This window comes from Pogona vitticeps, chromosome 8 (assembly GCF_051106095.1).
Source record: "Pogona vitticeps strain Pit_001003342236 chromosome 8, PviZW2.1, whole genome shotgun sequence".
Taxonomy (NCBI): Eukaryota; Metazoa; Chordata; class Lepidosauria; order Squamata; family Agamidae; genus Pogona; species Pogona vitticeps.
Window position 1 is genome coordinate 29,791,735 of NC_135790.1, and position 15,749 is coordinate 29,807,483.

Here is a 15,749-nt window from a genome sequence, read left to right on the forward strand (position 1 = left end):
ATGCTCCAAGAACTTTTCCAGGAAGAACGCAGAGGCTTGTTTGCAGGAGCTTGACGGCGGAGACGGGTTGCCCCACCCAGCTCCCGAGTCCTGCTTGTGCCCAGGCAGCCTGGTCCCAACAGATGTGGGGCCGAGACTGCCTGACTCTCCGACTCGTCTCTCTGGAGGGGCTCAGCCAGGGCAGGTTGCCACTGGGAGCAGCAGATTTGCAGAGGAGTAGAAGAATCCGTAGGAAGTGAGGGGTGCCACCCTGGGCGGGGGTGGGTCATTGTACTGAGGCATGGCCACTGTGTCTTGCTGAGGACGAACCAGCAGAAGGATTAGTGAGATGTGCTGGCATGGACAGGAAAACAAGTTGGCACAAGCCAGCAAGCTGTATGCCTGGCACCACCCACGGCAGGCCTTTCACTTTGTGGGCATAGTCCGTGGAACATAGCAAGGGTTGAACATCTGAGCATGTTCGCAGATGCACCTCCCCATCCTGCTGCAGGAGGCAGATTAGTGGCCCTGGGAACTTCCCCCTTCTGACTAGCAATAGTTCACAGAGTTTTGTTCAGGCTTGTCAGTTTGTGGACTTTGTGTAGAGGAAGCCTGGAGACGTCCTGTCAGAGCAGTCCACGGGAGCAAGCGATCATTGTAGTGCTTCTGCTGCCCTTGTGCCCAGGATGCCTGTCCCAGTCTGGCCAGTGATGCTGCTTTTATCCCTCTGCAAAGCTGTGTCAGGGCAGCAGGCAGAGTCGGGCGACTTTCTGTCTCCCTGTGACAGGTGAGTGAGCTGTTGGGAGGCAAGGGAGGAAACCAGAGGCCTGCTCAGTAGCTGCCCAGGAAGGAGGACACTGGGCCATCTCAGCATGGTCTTACATCCCTGGTATGTAAGAGGTCCAAGGTGGTGTGGACCCCTAGCGCCAGGCTAGGAGTTGGGGCACCCCATTCAAATTGGCTGGGCCACGGGCTCATCAAGTACACTTGTGCTTGTGCGTCTCCCAGGCTCCTTGGAAAAATAAAATTGGTTGTGGGGTGGCCCTGAGGCATAAAATCAGCTGAAAAATCCTGGGGTGCATGTATCGGAAGGGAGGGTGAGTAGTAAAGGGGTGGTTATTTGGGCAAGGGCTGGGCAGGTCCAAGGCCCGTGTGCTGCCGACATTGGTGGCCAAGTAAGCAAAAGCTGTGCAGCGATGCTGCTTTGGCTCTGCTCAGCAGATGGCTGGTCTCTCCAGTTGACGTGGGGAGGGGTGTAGAGACAGCAGATTCTGAGAGTGATCAGAGGAGCCCTGCAGATTCATGGCCTCGGCCTTCATTGGTCTCCCTGACCGCGGCCCTTCAGCTGTTCTGGGAGGGGGGCATGGCTCAGCAGCTTGGTGGGGGGTTGCATTTCCTTCAGTCCCGTTTGGGAAGCACAGATTTTGGAAGCGGTGTGGCCATCTGTGAGGCCAGCCCTCCAGCCCCCCCCCCGTCCCCTTTCAAAGCAGGAGGATAGAGCGGCTGGCCAGCCCGTCCTCTCCCAACGGGCTCCCTCCTCCTCTGCTCTGTGCCTTCCCAGCCAGATCTACTGCACGGGACCGCTTCTCCAGCAGGTCCAGCAGGCCCAGCTGTTTGAGGATGACAAGCATTTTGTGGACATGCCACTGAAGGACAGCCCGGGTAAGTCACCCGGCCGGCCTGCCACCAGCCCCTTTCCTCTGCCAAGGGATCCCCTCGGGCTCGTGGCCTTTTTCAGTGTGCTGCCCGCCTCTCCCACCGCTGGGGTAGCCAGCATTTCTCTGATTGGCTTGCAAACTCCCAGGGTCTCTGGCTTTTTGTAACTAGTCGGACCTCCTTGGTGGGTTGTGCTGCTTTTAGCTGTCCTCCAGGATCCTTGCTTGGCCTGGCACTGAGTGGGGGCACAGGACAAGGCATGGGGAAGAGCCTGGGTTTTGTGTTGAGCCGGGGGGGGGAGCAGGGCACAGCTCTGCCCAGAGGGACACTCCTGCTTCCAACCAGTGCCATGGTGGGCCTCACCAACCTGCCGCCCCCACTGCCATCCACTTTGGTAGGTGTGGCAGGTCCATTGCTCCAAGCCAAAAGTGTGTGTGTGTGTTGATAACCCAGGCCTTGGCAGGGGTGGTAGGTGAGTGAGACTCACACCAGGGCCTGTAAAGCTCTCCAACCCCAGCAACCTAGGTCACCGCAGTGGTGGCTTGGTGAGGTTTGGCCTTTGCACTGACAGCTGTTTACATCTTTCCAGATGTGGTTCTGGCACAGTTCTGGGTGCAGGCGAATGCAACGGCTGGTGGAGCCTTGTCCAAACAGCAGCTGGCAGCGTTTGTGGACACCCACTTCTCTCCCCCAGGAGAGGAGCTTGAGAGCTGGGTGCCTGCAGACTGGACACCCAGGTACTCCTCCCATCCCTGCTTCTGGTCCTTCCTCTCCCCCTTTCTCTGCAACACCAGGCCGTGGGGATGGGAGGGTGCTTAACAGCTGGAGAGAGCCTTGGGCTGGCACTCTTCCTGACCTTAGCCTGAAAGATGGGGCCCTTGGAGTTGGGTGCTCCAAAAAGCCAGTTAGTGGGGGAAACAGCTCAAGGAATGGCCGGGGAACCCACATCTTGCCAGCTCTCCAGCCATCACACAGGCTGGTGGACCTCCTTCTGGGCCCAGTGCCAAGAGCTGGTTCTGACCGATGAAGACCTGGAATGTCTTGGGACCCGGTTCATTGTAGGACAACCTGATCCATCTGGACCCTGCCTAAGCGCTCAGACTTGGACCTCTGCCCAAGGTCATTGATAAGAGCATCTGAAGTACCGGCCTGGATCTGACCAAAGGCCAACCTTCCCACTCACCCACCCACCCACTCACCCACCCACTCGCTCAGCATTCTTTCCACAACAGAGGCTCCCTCGGGGAGATCCAGACGGGCGTTTCTCACATCTGTGGAAGACCTATGAGCTTTCACCTGCGTCTTCTCCATTATTTTCCAATTACTGGTTGATAACAGTATCAGTTGTTCCTGGTTTTCAACAAATTGTTTCCAGTGGCTTCTGTCATTTTGTTATTAGTCACTCTTGGCTTTATTGTATCTGTTTTGTTGTTGTTGTTGTAAACCATTCTGGAATGTTGTGAGTGAAACAATTGTACAAGGATACCTTTAAAGCCACAAACACATTCCTTTAGGAAGGCTGCGCCCTCCCCAGGGGCTGGTGGCCAGAGGCATGCTGGGTAGCAGCCGTTTCTGGCTTTGTCCTTAAAACAGGGAGCCCCTATTTTAAGTTGGCCGCCTCCTCTTGAGGTGCCAAACACTGACGAGCCCAGCAGGATGGTCTGGCCTGCGGTCTCCCTTTTCTTCCCCCTAGGGGCTCACCTCTTACTCTTTTATGCCAGGGGAACACCTTCCTTTTCCCCCAGAAAGTTCACCTGTTTAGCAGTTTGTTGCATTTTATTGTTCTGCCATGTAACAAATGATGGGGTTGGCTTCCCCGTGGTTGAGAGGGACTGTCATAGCCCCACAATGATAGGGTGTTGTTTGTCAGGGCCCGAAAAGGTGCCGTTGTGCCTCCAAAGACGCTCTCTGGTAACCTTCTCCATTGAGGGCCATCAGGTGAGCCCCAAAGGGAACCGTCCCGTCCCTTTCTGCCATTCCCCTGGCTGCCCCTTCCTTTTCTTACCCCTTTCTAGACCCACACTCCTTGAGAGGATTTTGGATGAGAAGCTGCGGTCTTGGGCACAGAAGCTGAATGAAAAGTGGAAGCAGCTGGGGAGGCAGGTAAGCCCCCCCCGGGGGGTGGATGGGGGTCACCCGACCCGACTCGAGTGGGAAAGAGGGGGTGGGACTTGGCCATGCCCGTAACGGCAAGAGTCCCTCACCTGTTTCCCTTTCAGATGAAGCCAGAGGTCAAAACCAGCCCTGAGCGCCACTCCCTGATCTATGTGCCTCACCCGCTGATTGTGCCTGGTGGGCGCTTCAGAGAATATTACTACTGGTGAGAAGCAGGCCGGCCTGGTAGCAGGTGGCTGTGCCCCACAGGGGAAGGATTCTGGGGCCCGCCTGGATGCTTATCTCCATGGGGGCTGCCCCTCCCCAGCGCATGCACACATGCCCCCAAGGCTGGGGGTCTTCTCAGTCTTACCCTCTTCCTGCAGGGACTCCTTCTGGGTCATCGAGGGGCTCCTGCTCAGCAACATGACAGCCACGGCAGAGGGCATGATCAAAAACTTCATCTACCTTGTGGACAAGTGAGGGTCTCTGGAAAGAACGGATGGGGGGGTTGCGGGAGACCCCCTGCCTCCTTCCAAGGCTGCCTATCTAACAGGGAGGGGTGCGAGACCACCCTTGTTCCTCTTTCTACAAGTTGCTGAATCTCAGGCAGTCCTTCCCCCTTCCCAAACGTGCCTGCCTCCCCCCCCACCGGCACACCCCCATGGCCCTCTGCTGTGGGCCCCTAAATCTCAGGGCTCCCAAGGTCCACTGCATTGGAGGAGGGTCCCCGAAGGCTTTCAACCAGTGCAGGGGATTGGGACCAGGGTGGGTAATCTGTGCATGTCCCACCCACCTCACCTTCCATCAAGGCCCATTGCCTCCATTCGCCAGCCCTTGCGTTGTATCTTGCTGGCAGATTTGGACACATCCCAAACGGGGGCCGGGTATATTACGAGCAACGGAGCCAGCCCCCCTTCCTCACCCTGATGGTGGAGAGTTACCTGAGACACACCAACAACACAGACTTTCTGAGGTAACAGGCCCGGGTCTCCCCTCGGCGGGTGAAGAGAAAGCATGAAGCAAGCAAGGTCTCTCAGAGGCCACCCCTCATGGTTTGGCAGGGGAGGGAGGGCCGACCTGTCCAAAGGGCCGTGGGGTGGGGGGGTGGGGGTGCGGTGCTTTAGAATCAGGGGCTGTGTCGGCCTCCTTCCGCCACCTGACCCTCGCCGAGAGCTCCTCCCGGTTTGTCCTGATGGCTGCTGCCTTTTCCAGGGAAAACATTGGCCTTCTTGAGGCTGAATACCGCTTTTGGCAAGAGAACCGGACTGTCAGCGTCTCCTTTGGGGGCCAGGAGTATGTCCTGAACCGCTACCGTGTCCGAGTCGGGGAGCCCAGGTGAGTGGGGAGCGGTGGTTAAGGACAGGGCTTCTCTCCCCCCAGAGGGGGCCTTGACCGGAGGGGGACACGGCCTCTTCTCCCTTTCCCGCAGGCCAGAGTCCTACTGGAAGGATGTGCAGCTGGCCATGGGCCTGCCTGAAGGTGAGTGGCCTCCTTGGAGCTTTCACCGCAGGGCGGGTGGGGGCTCGGGTCTGGTTCCCCCCCCCCCCCCCGCAGACAGCACGAGTTCTCCTTTCTTAGGAGGGACTTGCTCAGATTCTTCTCCACAGACACGGACCTGGAGGGGTGTCCCGTGGCCCTGCCTATTTACGTGGCTAACGGTACCAAGCCTCGTGAAGCAGGAGCCGATGGAACGAGGGGCTTGGGGGTTAGGCGGGAGGCGGCCCACGGGGCCCGTCTGCTCCCTGGCCTCTAGCCCTGACCCTTTCCCACGGCCTTTGTCCCCGTAGAGGCCCGGCGGGCTCTGTGGGCCGAGCTCCACAGCGGAGCGGAGTCCGGCTGGGATTTCTCCTCCCGCTGGTTCCTGCCGGGGCCACCCCCGCTGGAGGCCACCCTGCAAGACACCAGGACGAGCTCCGTGGTTCCCGTGGATTTGAATGCCATCCTTTGCAGAGTGGAGCAGCTCCTGGCCAACTTTTACGAGGCTCTGGGTGAGGACTTGCAGAAGGCGACTCCCGTGTTGCTTACCCATCGGTGTGGTTTCATGTGGAGAGACTTCTGGAGACCCTTGCCCTTCAAGCTGGCCTGGCCCATCCCAGGGGACGGGTGGTCATCCTGGGGTTTTTGATGATGCCTCTCCAGGTCTCCGGATTGGGGGTGGGGGGTGGGGTGAAGGTCTCAGGCTCAGGGCCTCCAGGACAGGGCGGACTGGATTTGTATGTGCGAGGAGGCTTGAAGGCCTTCTTGACTCGCTCCCTCCTGGGGAGGGCCAGGATTCCCTGCCTCAGCCGAAAGGTGAAGAAGGGGGTTGTGCCTGCGTCGTGCTCGCCCAATCACCCAAGAGCCGGAGGAGGCCGCTGGGCAGAGATTGGGGGATTGTGCCCTTTCTGCTGCTTGACGCAAGGCAGGCGGTGGGGAGCCTTGTGCCTGTTTCCAGAAGGCGCCCGTCCAGAATCACAGGATCTCACCCGTCTCAGGCTTTGGGCCAAGCTGCTCATTAGAAGGGAATTGGTAGGCCTGGGCGAAGCCGTGGGAGAAAGGAAGGTCCCATCCGCTTAGCTCAAAAGTCCAGCCTGGCTTGGACCAGGCTCTCAGCTGAGATGGTGGGACCAAGAGGCAGGGCTCCCTTGCTTGCCTGCCTGCCGGCCGCCCTGCCTTCCTGCCTGCCTTGGGGTTTGGGGAGGTTTATCAACGAGGGGTGGTGGTGGTGGTGGTGAATGAGAGACCTCCTCCTTCTCCTCCTCCTTCTTCAGGGGAGAACGTCAAAGCCAAGCAGTTCCAGGTGGCTCACGGGAAACGGGCCCTCGCAATGCAGCGCCTCTTCTGGAATGAAGACGCGGGCGTCTGGTTTGATTACAACCTCCTCCGCCAGAGGCCAAACAAGGCCTTTTACCCGCCCAACTTAATGCCTCTGTGGGCCGAGTGTGGTGTGAGCCCAGGCGATGCTGAGAAAGTCGTCTCCTACCTGAAGGTTTGCCAGGGGAGGCAGTCTGGAAGTGGCGGGGGGGGGGGAGTCGCTCTGGTGAGCCAAGTCCACGCTGGGGGCCCTTTGCAGCAGCAGCCTGGGGGGGCGGCAAGGGGGAAAGAGGCCCCGGGGGGTTGGCATAAAGCCACAGAGTGGAGGTGCCCCTCTGCTCTCTGGAAGGATGCCAGGGCACCCGGAGTTTGTGCACGGTTTGGGAAAGTGACCTTTGGGGTTGCACCTCCTGGAATGCCCCACCGGGCACAGCCATGTGGAACCGCAAAGCAATGGGGCTGGAAGGGGCCGATGAGTAGACGACCATCAGGTCCAGCCCACTGTCCAGTGCAGGAATCCAAACCGAGATCTGTCCAACACCTGGCTGGCCCAGTTTCTCTTCAAGACCTCCAGCGCTGGAGCGCTCCCCACCTCCCAAGGCCGTGGGTTCCATCCTTGTTCTGCTCTGACAGTGAGCGGGTAGACCTCTCTCTCTCTCTCTCCTCTTCTGTGCCAGGTTTTCTGAGCAAACAAAGCCCAAACAGGGTTACCCATCATCCCTCGCAGGGCAGCTGGTCCAGCTCCTTAGACACTTCTGCCCGTTTCTGGGGGAGGCGTTTCGGTGAGGGGCAAGGCAGGGTGTGTTCTGTCTCGACTGCACCTGGAGGGGCAAGGAAGGGGGCTGGTCTGGACTCTTGGCTTTGCTCCCCTGCAAAAGCCGAGGCCGCACAATGATGAGAAACTCCACAGCCTCCTTTCCATGCTTTGCTCGTGGCCCAGATGTAGACCATGGGGGCGGGTGGCTCTGGGGCTCTTACTCCTGCTTGCCATCAAGTCCTCCTGTTTCTCTCTCTCGGCCCCCAGGCAAGCTCAGCACTCTCCTACACCAAGGGGCTGCCCACCTCCCTGGCACGCACGGGGCAACAGTGGGACCTACCCAACGCCTGGGCCCCCCTGCAGCACATGGTGATTGCAGGTAAAGCCCCAGCCATAACCCTCAAGGCGGATTGGTTCCCTTCAGGGGGTGTGAATGGGAGCCATCAGAAGGATTGCTCTGGATTCCCAGCGTCCTGCAGGGGAAGTTAAGACAAGGGTAGGCAGCCTCTGCAAAGCCTCCCCTTGACCACCCCGACCGACCGTGGAGGTGAGCCACTTGCTCGGGTCGGGGGGGGCTGTGCCATGGGAGAGTGGGGGGGCTGGATCCACACACTCCCGCCCCCTCCCCCTCCCCGGCCAGCTGACCGACCTTTGTGTCCACCAGGCTTGGCCAAGTCTTCCTCCTCGGAGGCCCAAGAGCTGGCCTTCACCCTGGCCCAGCGGTGGGTGAGAACAAACCTGGCCGTCTACCAGCGATATCACAACATGTTTGAGAAGGTGAGGCCCGCAAGCAGCTGCCTTTGCTCGTCCCCCACCTCTCCCCACAGGCTGTGCTGAGCACCACCCGCCCTTTCTCTTTTCCCCAGTATGACGTCGAAGGAGATGGAAAGCCAGGTGCTGGCGGGGAGTACGAAGTGCAGGTGAGGTCCAACCCCCACCCCCACCCCACCCACCCCAAGGGGGGACCCCCCCTTTCCTGGTCGCCCCTCTTCTGCAGAGCAGGGCCAGCTGCTCCTTGCTTCAGCCATTCGTTTTCACCACATTCCCTACCTTGTCACTCATTCGCTCAAGCCGCCCGACACCTCCCCTGCCTTTCTCCCCACAAAAGCCCGAACAGAGGTTCCCCCGGGCCCCTCAGCGAGTGTCATGGGGGCTGGATCCTGGATCCAGGCCACTCCACCGCCCTGTCTCTCTCACGCTCCCCATCTATCTGTTCCCCACAGGAGGGCTTTGGCTGGACCAACGGGGTCGCCCTTCAGCTGCTGGACCTCTACGGAGAGCGCCTCACCTCGGCCGCTGCTTTGGCGCCGCCTCGTGTCCTGCCCTGGGTCGTGGTGGCCAGCCTTCTCCTCACCCTGCCGCCCTAGGAGTCCCTTGGGCTGCCTGCGTGGCTCCCCCACCACCTTTGACCTCCTGGCCTCTGCAGCTCTCTCTCTCTCTCTCTCTCTCTCTCTCTCGCTCTCTGGGGAGGGGTGTGTGTTTGTGTGTGCCTGGCACGGTCTAATGAAGTCTCATGTGAAAAGCCACAGCTCTTCTTTTATGCTGCAGAGCTCAGTTGAAGGAGAGAGGAGGAGAAATTGGGGGATCGCTCCAGAAAAGGGAGCAGGGGGACTCCCAGGCGGTGCTGGTCTGGAAGGCCCCTCCGGAGGTGTGGTCAAAGGCCCCAGGCAGCAGGGAAGAGGCACCGAGGAGAGACGCTTCCTGTGGCTGGAAGGTTGCCCCAGCCCTGAGCCCCTGGCACGTTTCTCTCCCCCCCCCCCCCCCGGCGGGGTGGTGGGGGTGGGGACAGGACTAAGCGGAGGCAATACCTGCCAGGGGTCAGAGCCGGTTGGCAGCAGGCCAGGGCCAGCGCCGGAAGTGGCTGCGTCTCCTTGGCTGGAGGCTCCTCAGGGGTGGCTGGGGAGGCTCTGGCTGCCCTCGGGTGAGGCTGGACCAGACGCTCTCCAAACTGTGGACCCTGAAGTCCTTGCTCTTCTTGCCAGCTTCTCCCCCGGCCTTGCCCCGAGGGTCTAAGCGGAGCACCTGCTCGCCCTGAGCCATGTGGAGCGCCACAGTGCACAAGCAGCCACACCTTTCCCCCACCATGCAAGGGTCAGGGGCTGCGCTGGGAGAGGGGTTGGCAGCTGCAGGGCGTCCCTTATGGGGGGGGGAGAGAAAAGTTCCTCGTCAGACCCTTGAGGTAAAAGGCTTTATTCCTCTCCCCCTCCAAGTCAGGAGCAGCGACGTCTGCCTGAGCCCCGCGGGGGGGTGGGGGGCAGGCAGGGGGAGAGAGACAGTCTTTCTCCTTTTTCTTTTTCAAAACAACATATAAAAGTGAACCTGGAAATCCGGCATGGAGCTAAAAAACTCCCTCTGCTCTGACCTAAAGTAGGATAATGGCTAGGTGGAGCTAGCACTGTCCCACCTTCCTTAGGGGCCGCTAGCATGTGCCCACTGGAGGCAGAATAGCAAGTGGTGCCCTCACAGGGCATGCAGCACTTAGCAGTGGAAATGCAGGGAGGGGGTGGTAAGACTCTCCCCTGCCCGCCAAGGCACATGGTGGCTTGGGCCGGATGCAGTCTCTACACTCCCTCGCTTGGGCCAGCCCGCTCTCTGTGGTGGTGCTCAGTCCCAGGAGAAGCCAAGAGGCAGGGAGCAGGAGGAAGGTCCAGCTTTCCATGACAGAGACTGAGTCTAGGGCAGACGAGGGACCCCTGCGTTTCCCCACAGAGTGCTGGAGTCCTGGCATTGCTGGGTCTGTCGTCCGGCTGCCCTGCTGCCACCCTCCTCTTTGCCCCAGTGGGTCACACCAACGGAGCAGAAGCCCACCAAGAGGTTCCCATCGGTTGTGTGCCAGCCCCGTGAGTCCATAGAGGCATTGCAGTGGAAGTGGAAAGGGCGTCAGACTCTGACCCGGGGCAGTGGGGCTGGGCTGCGGGCAGCCTCCGTTCTTCTTTCTTTCTTTCTCCTCCTGTAGACGGAGAGGCAGGCAGTCCGAGGTTCCCCATCATGGGCTCCCCTTCATCAGCTGAGGAACTGTGTGTATCCCTCGGCCCCTGTGACAATGACGTCCATCCAGATGCGCATGGCTTCTGCTGAGGGGGCCACCATGTAGTAGAGGCGGTCATGGGTCTTCACGCAGAAGGTGAGGGCTGGGTTGGGACTCTGCAGAGAGAAGAAGAAACGGCACACAGGAGGGAAAGATTTGGGTGGTCTGAAGCAACCTGCCAGCCTGCCCTTCCATTGTAAGGCTGCAGCTGGGAAACATCCCCACCCCTTTGCTCAGACAGAAAACCCGAAAGGGAGGGAGGGAGAGAGAGAGAAAGAGAGAGAGAGAGAGAGAGAGAAAGAAAGAAAGAAAGAAAGAAAGAAAGAAAGAAAGAAAGAAAGAAAGAAAGAAAGAAAGAAAGAAAGAAAGAAAGAAAGAAAGAAAGAAAGAAAGAAAGAAAGAAAGAAAGAAAGAAAGAAAGTGGGGAAGGATAAACGCTCCAGGATGACACCAAGCCTTGCGCAGTTTGAGTAAGGACCGTCCAGGGCAAGAGGGGGGGCATAAATGGTACCCCTCTTCTCTCATTCCTATGCCCCCCCAAAACATGGAAAGAAGTCTGTGCCCCCCCCCATCCGACCCCGAAAGAGGGAGCTGAAGACCAACCTCTCCACTGAAGGGAGCAGGGAGGAAGTCTGCTAGGTGCTAGGGGGAAAATGTAGAGAAACAGGAGAACGATTAGAGAGGATGAGCCAGCTGGCTCAAGAGCCCCGGCTGCGAGATGGCAGGCCGGAGGGTTAGTGGCCATGCAGGGCGGCTGCAAGTCACATCCACACAAAGTGGCCTTGGTTTTTGCCACTGCAAGCAGGCAGCCGATCTTCAAGGTCAGGTTAGAGAGGAAAGAGGCAGCAAGACCAGGACCGCCCAAGGGGCCACCCCCCGCCCGGCATCTCTGTTCTGAGCTCTCCAAAGTCCTCCTCGAGCTAGAGAGGGAGGGAGGGAGGGAAGTGCATCATCTTGGCTCCTGTTCTGCAGCTGGAACTGCCAGGTGCCATGGAGGATGCCCAGGGAGCCTCTGTACAGCTTGGGTGATGCCACTGGCAGACTCTCAAGTCCACCTTCAGAGCCAGAAATCGCCATCCTAGTTCTAGGCACCTCAGCAGGTGACTGAGCCAGTCTCTAAGGCCGTGGGTCCGATGCAAAGAGGGCAGCCCCAAAGGGTGGCAGGCCATCTATGTTAGTGGAGGCATGCGGGGCAAGAGGGGTTATTGGGCAGAGGCAGCAGGCGGGCAGAGCAAACCAGATGGTACCTACGCTGGCCAGGCTGAAAGAGAAGAACGATCTCTTCTGTGGGATGAGGCAGAGAGAAAGGTGACGGGAGGAACAGAGACGCCACAAGGGGCAGGGCCTCCCGGAAAGCCCACCCGCCCCTTCCCTGTGTACCTCCCGAGGCCCCTCCCTCTCCTGCACGGGGGGGGGGCGGTGAGTCGCCCAGGCAGGCAGGCAGGCAGGCAGGTGGGCAGTCCTGCCACCCCAGCTTGGCTCACCTTGGCTGCACTTCTGAGGTGGTCGTAATAAACCTCTTCAATGGCCTGGAAGTAGATGAGGCCCTTGAGCTTGGTTTCATGTTTGTCTGCAGAGGAGGAGGAGAAATAGGGTCAAGGTAGGTAGGGGTGTGTGTGTGTGTGTGGGGGAGGAATCAGCCCTGGCTCCTGGCAAAGACTCCGGTGGCTGAGGAGCATGCGGGGGGGCATTGGGGGTGGGGCACCCAGGATTACACACACACACACACACACAAACACACACACACACACAGAGTGTGAGCGGAGAACATGGTGGCGGTGCTGGGGACACCACGAGGGGCCCTGCTCGCTTACCCACGTAGTAGGAGAGGGTCCGGCGCAGGCGGTCAAAGACGAACCAGCGCTTCTTCCAGGACTTAATCTTGCCCCCCATCTTGACCAGGTAGCCTTTGCACATTTTCTCTGAAAGGATGACGTGGCTGCAGGTGTCCACGCTGTGGCCAGAGGACTCGATGTGTGAGCGGAGGTCAAAGTCCTCCTTGCGGATTGGCAAGTAGCGGGTCAGGGGGCGTGCCTGCAAAGGAGAGGACGGGGGTCGCCCTTCACCGCTTCTGTCACAGCTGCCACGCGCATCCAGCCACAGAGCTTGTCTCTGAAGGAGCCTGGAAGCACTGGGGAGGAGCCCCCAACCCAGTGGGCGGGCACTGAAGCGAGCCCCGAGCCCCATGGGTCCCCTGGTCCTCCTCACTCCAGGCCACCCACTCCCTCGGACACTCCAGGGCCCGGCCCTGGGGACCGACCGTGGGTCCTTCTGCAACCGACACGGGGGCTCCCTCCATGAACCACAGCCAGTGTGACTGGGGAGCATCCCGCCACCTGAAACAGGTGTGTTTGGCTGGCAGGGGTGGTGTGGTGGGGGGGGCCCCCGCGGGGCACAATGGACATGTTTCCTTCAGCCACACTGGATTCCCTGTCTAGCCAGCTGGGGTGTGTGTGTGAATTCCAGAAGTGGCGGCCGATGGAGACAGAGAAGACCTGCCAGGGCTCTCAGCCCGAAGGGCCTTCCGCGCACACGTCCAGGCGGAGATCCACGCCAGAGCCTCCCTCCTCTCCCCCCTCCCCCGCTATACCTGGGCAAACTGCTTCTCCCGCATCTTGACCTCCTTCTCGATGAGCTTCTGCCTCCGGGCTGTCTCGTCCTGCAGCTGCCTCTCCAGCTCCTCCCTCCGCCTCCGCTCATCCTCCAGGGCTTGGCGCCGTAGCTCCATCTCTTGCTCCTGGATAATTTTTGGGGGGAGGGGGGGATGGTACCGTTGGCATTGTGCAGCCGAGCCCAGCCCTGGGCTGCCAGCTGCCACCCTGTCTGTCCTCGGGTCCTCTTGGCAGGGGGAGAGGGTGCAGGAGGCCGTTCTGCTGGGGTGGGTGTCTCCTTGCTTACCCCCCCTCCCTGCCAAGCTCTTTCCCAGACAGCTACTGCTGGCCCAAACCAGGTGGAACCCCCACCCCCACCCCCTGAAAAGAAGGGAGAGGGATTTTCTCAGGACCCTGCCCCAGAAGCACATGGCAGGGGTGGGGCGAACGCTGTGGGTCACCGAGACCTTTTAGGAGAACAAGAAAGCCTGGAGGGGTGGGGGCCCCATCCCGATCCTCACCCGTGATTCCATCAGGCGTGATTTTTCAGCGTGGGCCTCCTTCAGCATCTTCTCCATCTCCTCAATCTTCCCGGCCTCGGCCCCACTGGCGCTGCACGGTGAAGGCAGAGCATCACTCCCTCCCCTTCCTTGTCCTGGCCCCCCCACAGAACAGCTGCCTGGACGTGTCCCACCCCTCCCTCCTGTGCCACAGCCAGCTCTCTCCCCCCCGGCCCCCCAGGAGGAAAGGGCAGGAGATGAACGCCTCCCTGCTAGTCCCTCTTCTCCACCGGGGAGGACCAGACCCCAGCCAGGCCCCCTCCCATTTCCACAGAGCACGATCCTCCAGCAACCCCCTGCAGAGGCCGCGGGGCACCAAAAAGCGGGTGAGATGGAGGAGATGGATGGCAATGGTGAACAACACCCCCCCCCCATTCCCAGGTGGTGGCCCCACGGCAGGAGAGGGCCGCCCTTGCCCTCCCACCCACTTGCCAGTCCTGCTGAGGGTGATGGGGGGGGAGGAGGAGGGATGGAGAGGGTTAGGGAGAGGCCAGGGATGAGGCCCCACCCCTGTGCTGCCAGGGCCGGGCCTTCTCTCCGCCCCCCCCCCGCACGCGCCCTCTTCCTGTACCTGGACACGTTGTCCGGGGAGCAGGCAGAGTTTCCACTGGTGGAGAGGTCGGTCTCAAGGCTGTCGGAGCTCTCCAGGCTGAGGGTGTCGTAGGCGTGATCGGGCTCCTCGGCACGCAGGCCTGGGCCCCGGGGTGGGTGATGATGATGGAGGATGGAGTGGTGCATGAGTGGGGAGGAGGAGGGGGGGAAGAGGGGCACTGCCCCCCCGCGCAGGGCCTCCCACTGGGACTGGGCCTCAGCCGCCGCCTTCTGCTTCAGGTCGGCCAGCCGCCGGCGCTGCTCCTCAATCACCTGGCGCCCTGCAAGACCCCCCCCAGGAGGAGAGCGAGAGCCTGGCTGAGCTGGCAAAGGGCCCTGCTGCCTCCCCAACCCCTGCGGCAAACCCCCTTCTCCCCCCCCCGGGCAGCAAAGGAGGAGCCCCTGGTGCCCCCCACACACACACCCCTACACCCACCCTTTTGCTGGAGGGCTAGCTGGCGCTTGCCCTCAATGTCGCGCAGGGTGCTGGCCAGGTTCCGCGGAAGGCTGCTGGTGCCGTTCTGGGGGGGCAGGGTGTTCTGTGGGAGAGATGCTCTTTGGGACCGGGCTTCACGGCCCTCCCCGGTCCCTGTAAAGCCAGAACTCCCACCCCACCCCTACAGAAGGGGGGGCAGGAGGAGTCTCCCACTGGCCAGATCCTCCCCTCCATCAGCCAGACTTACAAACCCTCCATCCGGAAGGGAGGGGAGGAACCAGCCCTGCCTTGGCCCCTCCCCTCCTTTGGCTTGCAGGGTGGCCCCCGCCCCCCCACCCCGCCCCTGCCATACCTTGGGGGAGGGGCTGCGCCTGAGGGTGGCGATGCTGAGCTGGGAGGAGGAGGAGGAGGTGACCCCCTTGGTCTGTGCCAGCGTCCCAGGGATGCTGCCCCCCTTGCAACGATACACCTGGCCGAGAGAGACACCAGAGGCCCGCCAGTCAGAGACCCCCGGAGACCCTGCCCAGCCCAGACTTGGGTCGGCTGAGCGGTAACAGGGAGAGGAAACGGTTGGCCAAGCGGGCACTGCTTCAGCTGCACCCTTGGCCCGTTGGGTCTTGAGCAAGAAGGGGTGGCTGGACTCTGCTCCTTGCCAGGGCCACCTCTTCTGGGCTGGGGAAATGGGAGGGCAGAAAGAAGCCCCAGGACAGAAAGGCCGGCGAGGGCAGGAGCACCAGAAGGAAGGACGTGGAGGGGCAGGTCTCCGAGGGGTCCCCTGGTGGGCAGGCCTGACGCCATGGAGGACCACAGGCGTTCGCCCCCACCCCCAATCCTGACATACCCACCATGCTTTGGAGGCCTCCCCCCCGTCACCCCCCCAGTCACCCACACACACACACACACAGGGACCCCCCTGGTGTCCTTCTGCGGGTCTCCCTCCCTCCACTCTGAGATGGGAGCAGTCCTCCTCAGGGAACTGGTCTGAGGGCAGAAGAGGGAGATCCGAAGCCAACAGATCCCTGTCCAGTCCAGAGGCCTTCACTCTCTCTTGCCCTCACAGACATGCACGCCACTGCCCACTCCACACACACACGCACACCCCGTGGGAGGCACCACTCAAAACCCCAGGGCTCCCCCCCCGCCTGCCTGCCTGCCTGCCTGCCTGCCTTGCTTTTGTCGTGTGGGGCAGCCCCCCTGTCTCAGAGAACAGGCCGGAGGACTGAGGCAGGGGAGGGTCTGGATGGCGGGGGGGGGGAACAAA

The 15,749-nt window shown here is 60.9% G+C and overlaps 2 protein-coding genes across 20 annotated transcripts in view; one reads left to right on the plus strand and one right to left on the minus strand.

Moving 5' to 3' along the window:
• Positions 1-81: 81 nt before the first annotated feature.
• Positions 82-8,811, plus strand: TREH (trehalase). Its single transcript, XM_020794822.3, has 15 exons — positions 82-766; positions 1,541-1,641; positions 2,225-2,372; positions 3,651-3,738; positions 3,855-3,955; positions 4,116-4,208; positions 4,589-4,705; positions 4,945-5,067; positions 5,162-5,211; positions 5,520-5,720; positions 6,483-6,700; positions 7,550-7,661; positions 7,947-8,059; positions 8,149-8,202; positions 8,506-8,811. Exons 1-15 carry the CDS (start codon positions 666-668, stop codon positions 8,647-8,649), a joined length of 1,764 nt encoding a protein of 587 aa, XP_020650481.3. The 5' UTR covers positions 82-665; the 3' UTR covers positions 8,650-8,811.
• A 645-nt stretch (positions 8,812-9,456) lies between these two features.
• PHLDB1 (pleckstrin homology like domain family B member 1) overlaps positions 9,457-15,749 on the minus strand; it is a 31,812-nt gene continuing 25,519 nt past the window's right edge. For 14 of the 19 annotated variants that reach the window (XM_072979407.2, XM_078379540.1, XM_078379544.1 and 11 more), the window contains 10 exons: positions 14,841-14,957; positions 14,489-14,591; positions 14,033-14,333; positions 13,423-13,513; positions 12,901-13,047; positions 12,125-12,344; positions 11,795-11,880; positions 11,562-11,594; positions 10,914-10,952; positions 9,457-10,426 (listed from right to left, as the gene is read on the minus strand). In XM_072979407.2, coding sequence (XP_072835508.2) covers positions 10,286-10,426; positions 10,914-10,952; positions 11,562-11,594; positions 11,795-11,880; positions 12,125-12,344; positions 12,901-13,047; positions 13,423-13,513; positions 14,033-14,333; positions 14,489-14,591; positions 14,841-14,957 — 1,278 coding nt within the window. In that variant the 3' untranslated portion in view covers positions 9,457-10,285. The remainder of the gene's footprint in view (positions 10,427-10,913; positions 10,953-11,561; positions 11,595-11,794; positions 11,881-12,124; positions 12,345-12,900; positions 13,048-13,422; positions 13,514-14,032; positions 14,334-14,488; positions 14,592-14,840; positions 14,958-15,749) is intronic. The other 5 variants (XM_078379547.1, XM_078379537.1, XM_078379549.1 and 2 more) reach the window with 3 other exon arrangements.

Bases quoted from the DNA above. Each gene is read 5' to 3' on its own strand.
- TREH (XM_020794822.3), top strand. From the start codon at position 666: ATGCCTGTCCCAGTCTGGCCAGTGATGCTGCTTTTATCCCTCTGCAAA. The intron at 5,068-5,161 runs GTGAGTGGGGAG...CCTTTCCCGCAG, and splicing joins GTCCGAGTCGGGGAGCCCAG to GCCAGAGTCCTACTGGAAGG. The intron at 6,701-7,549 runs GTTTGCCAGGGG...CTCGGCCCCCAG, and splicing joins AAGTCGTCTCCTACCTGAAG to GCAAGCTCAGCACTCTCCTA.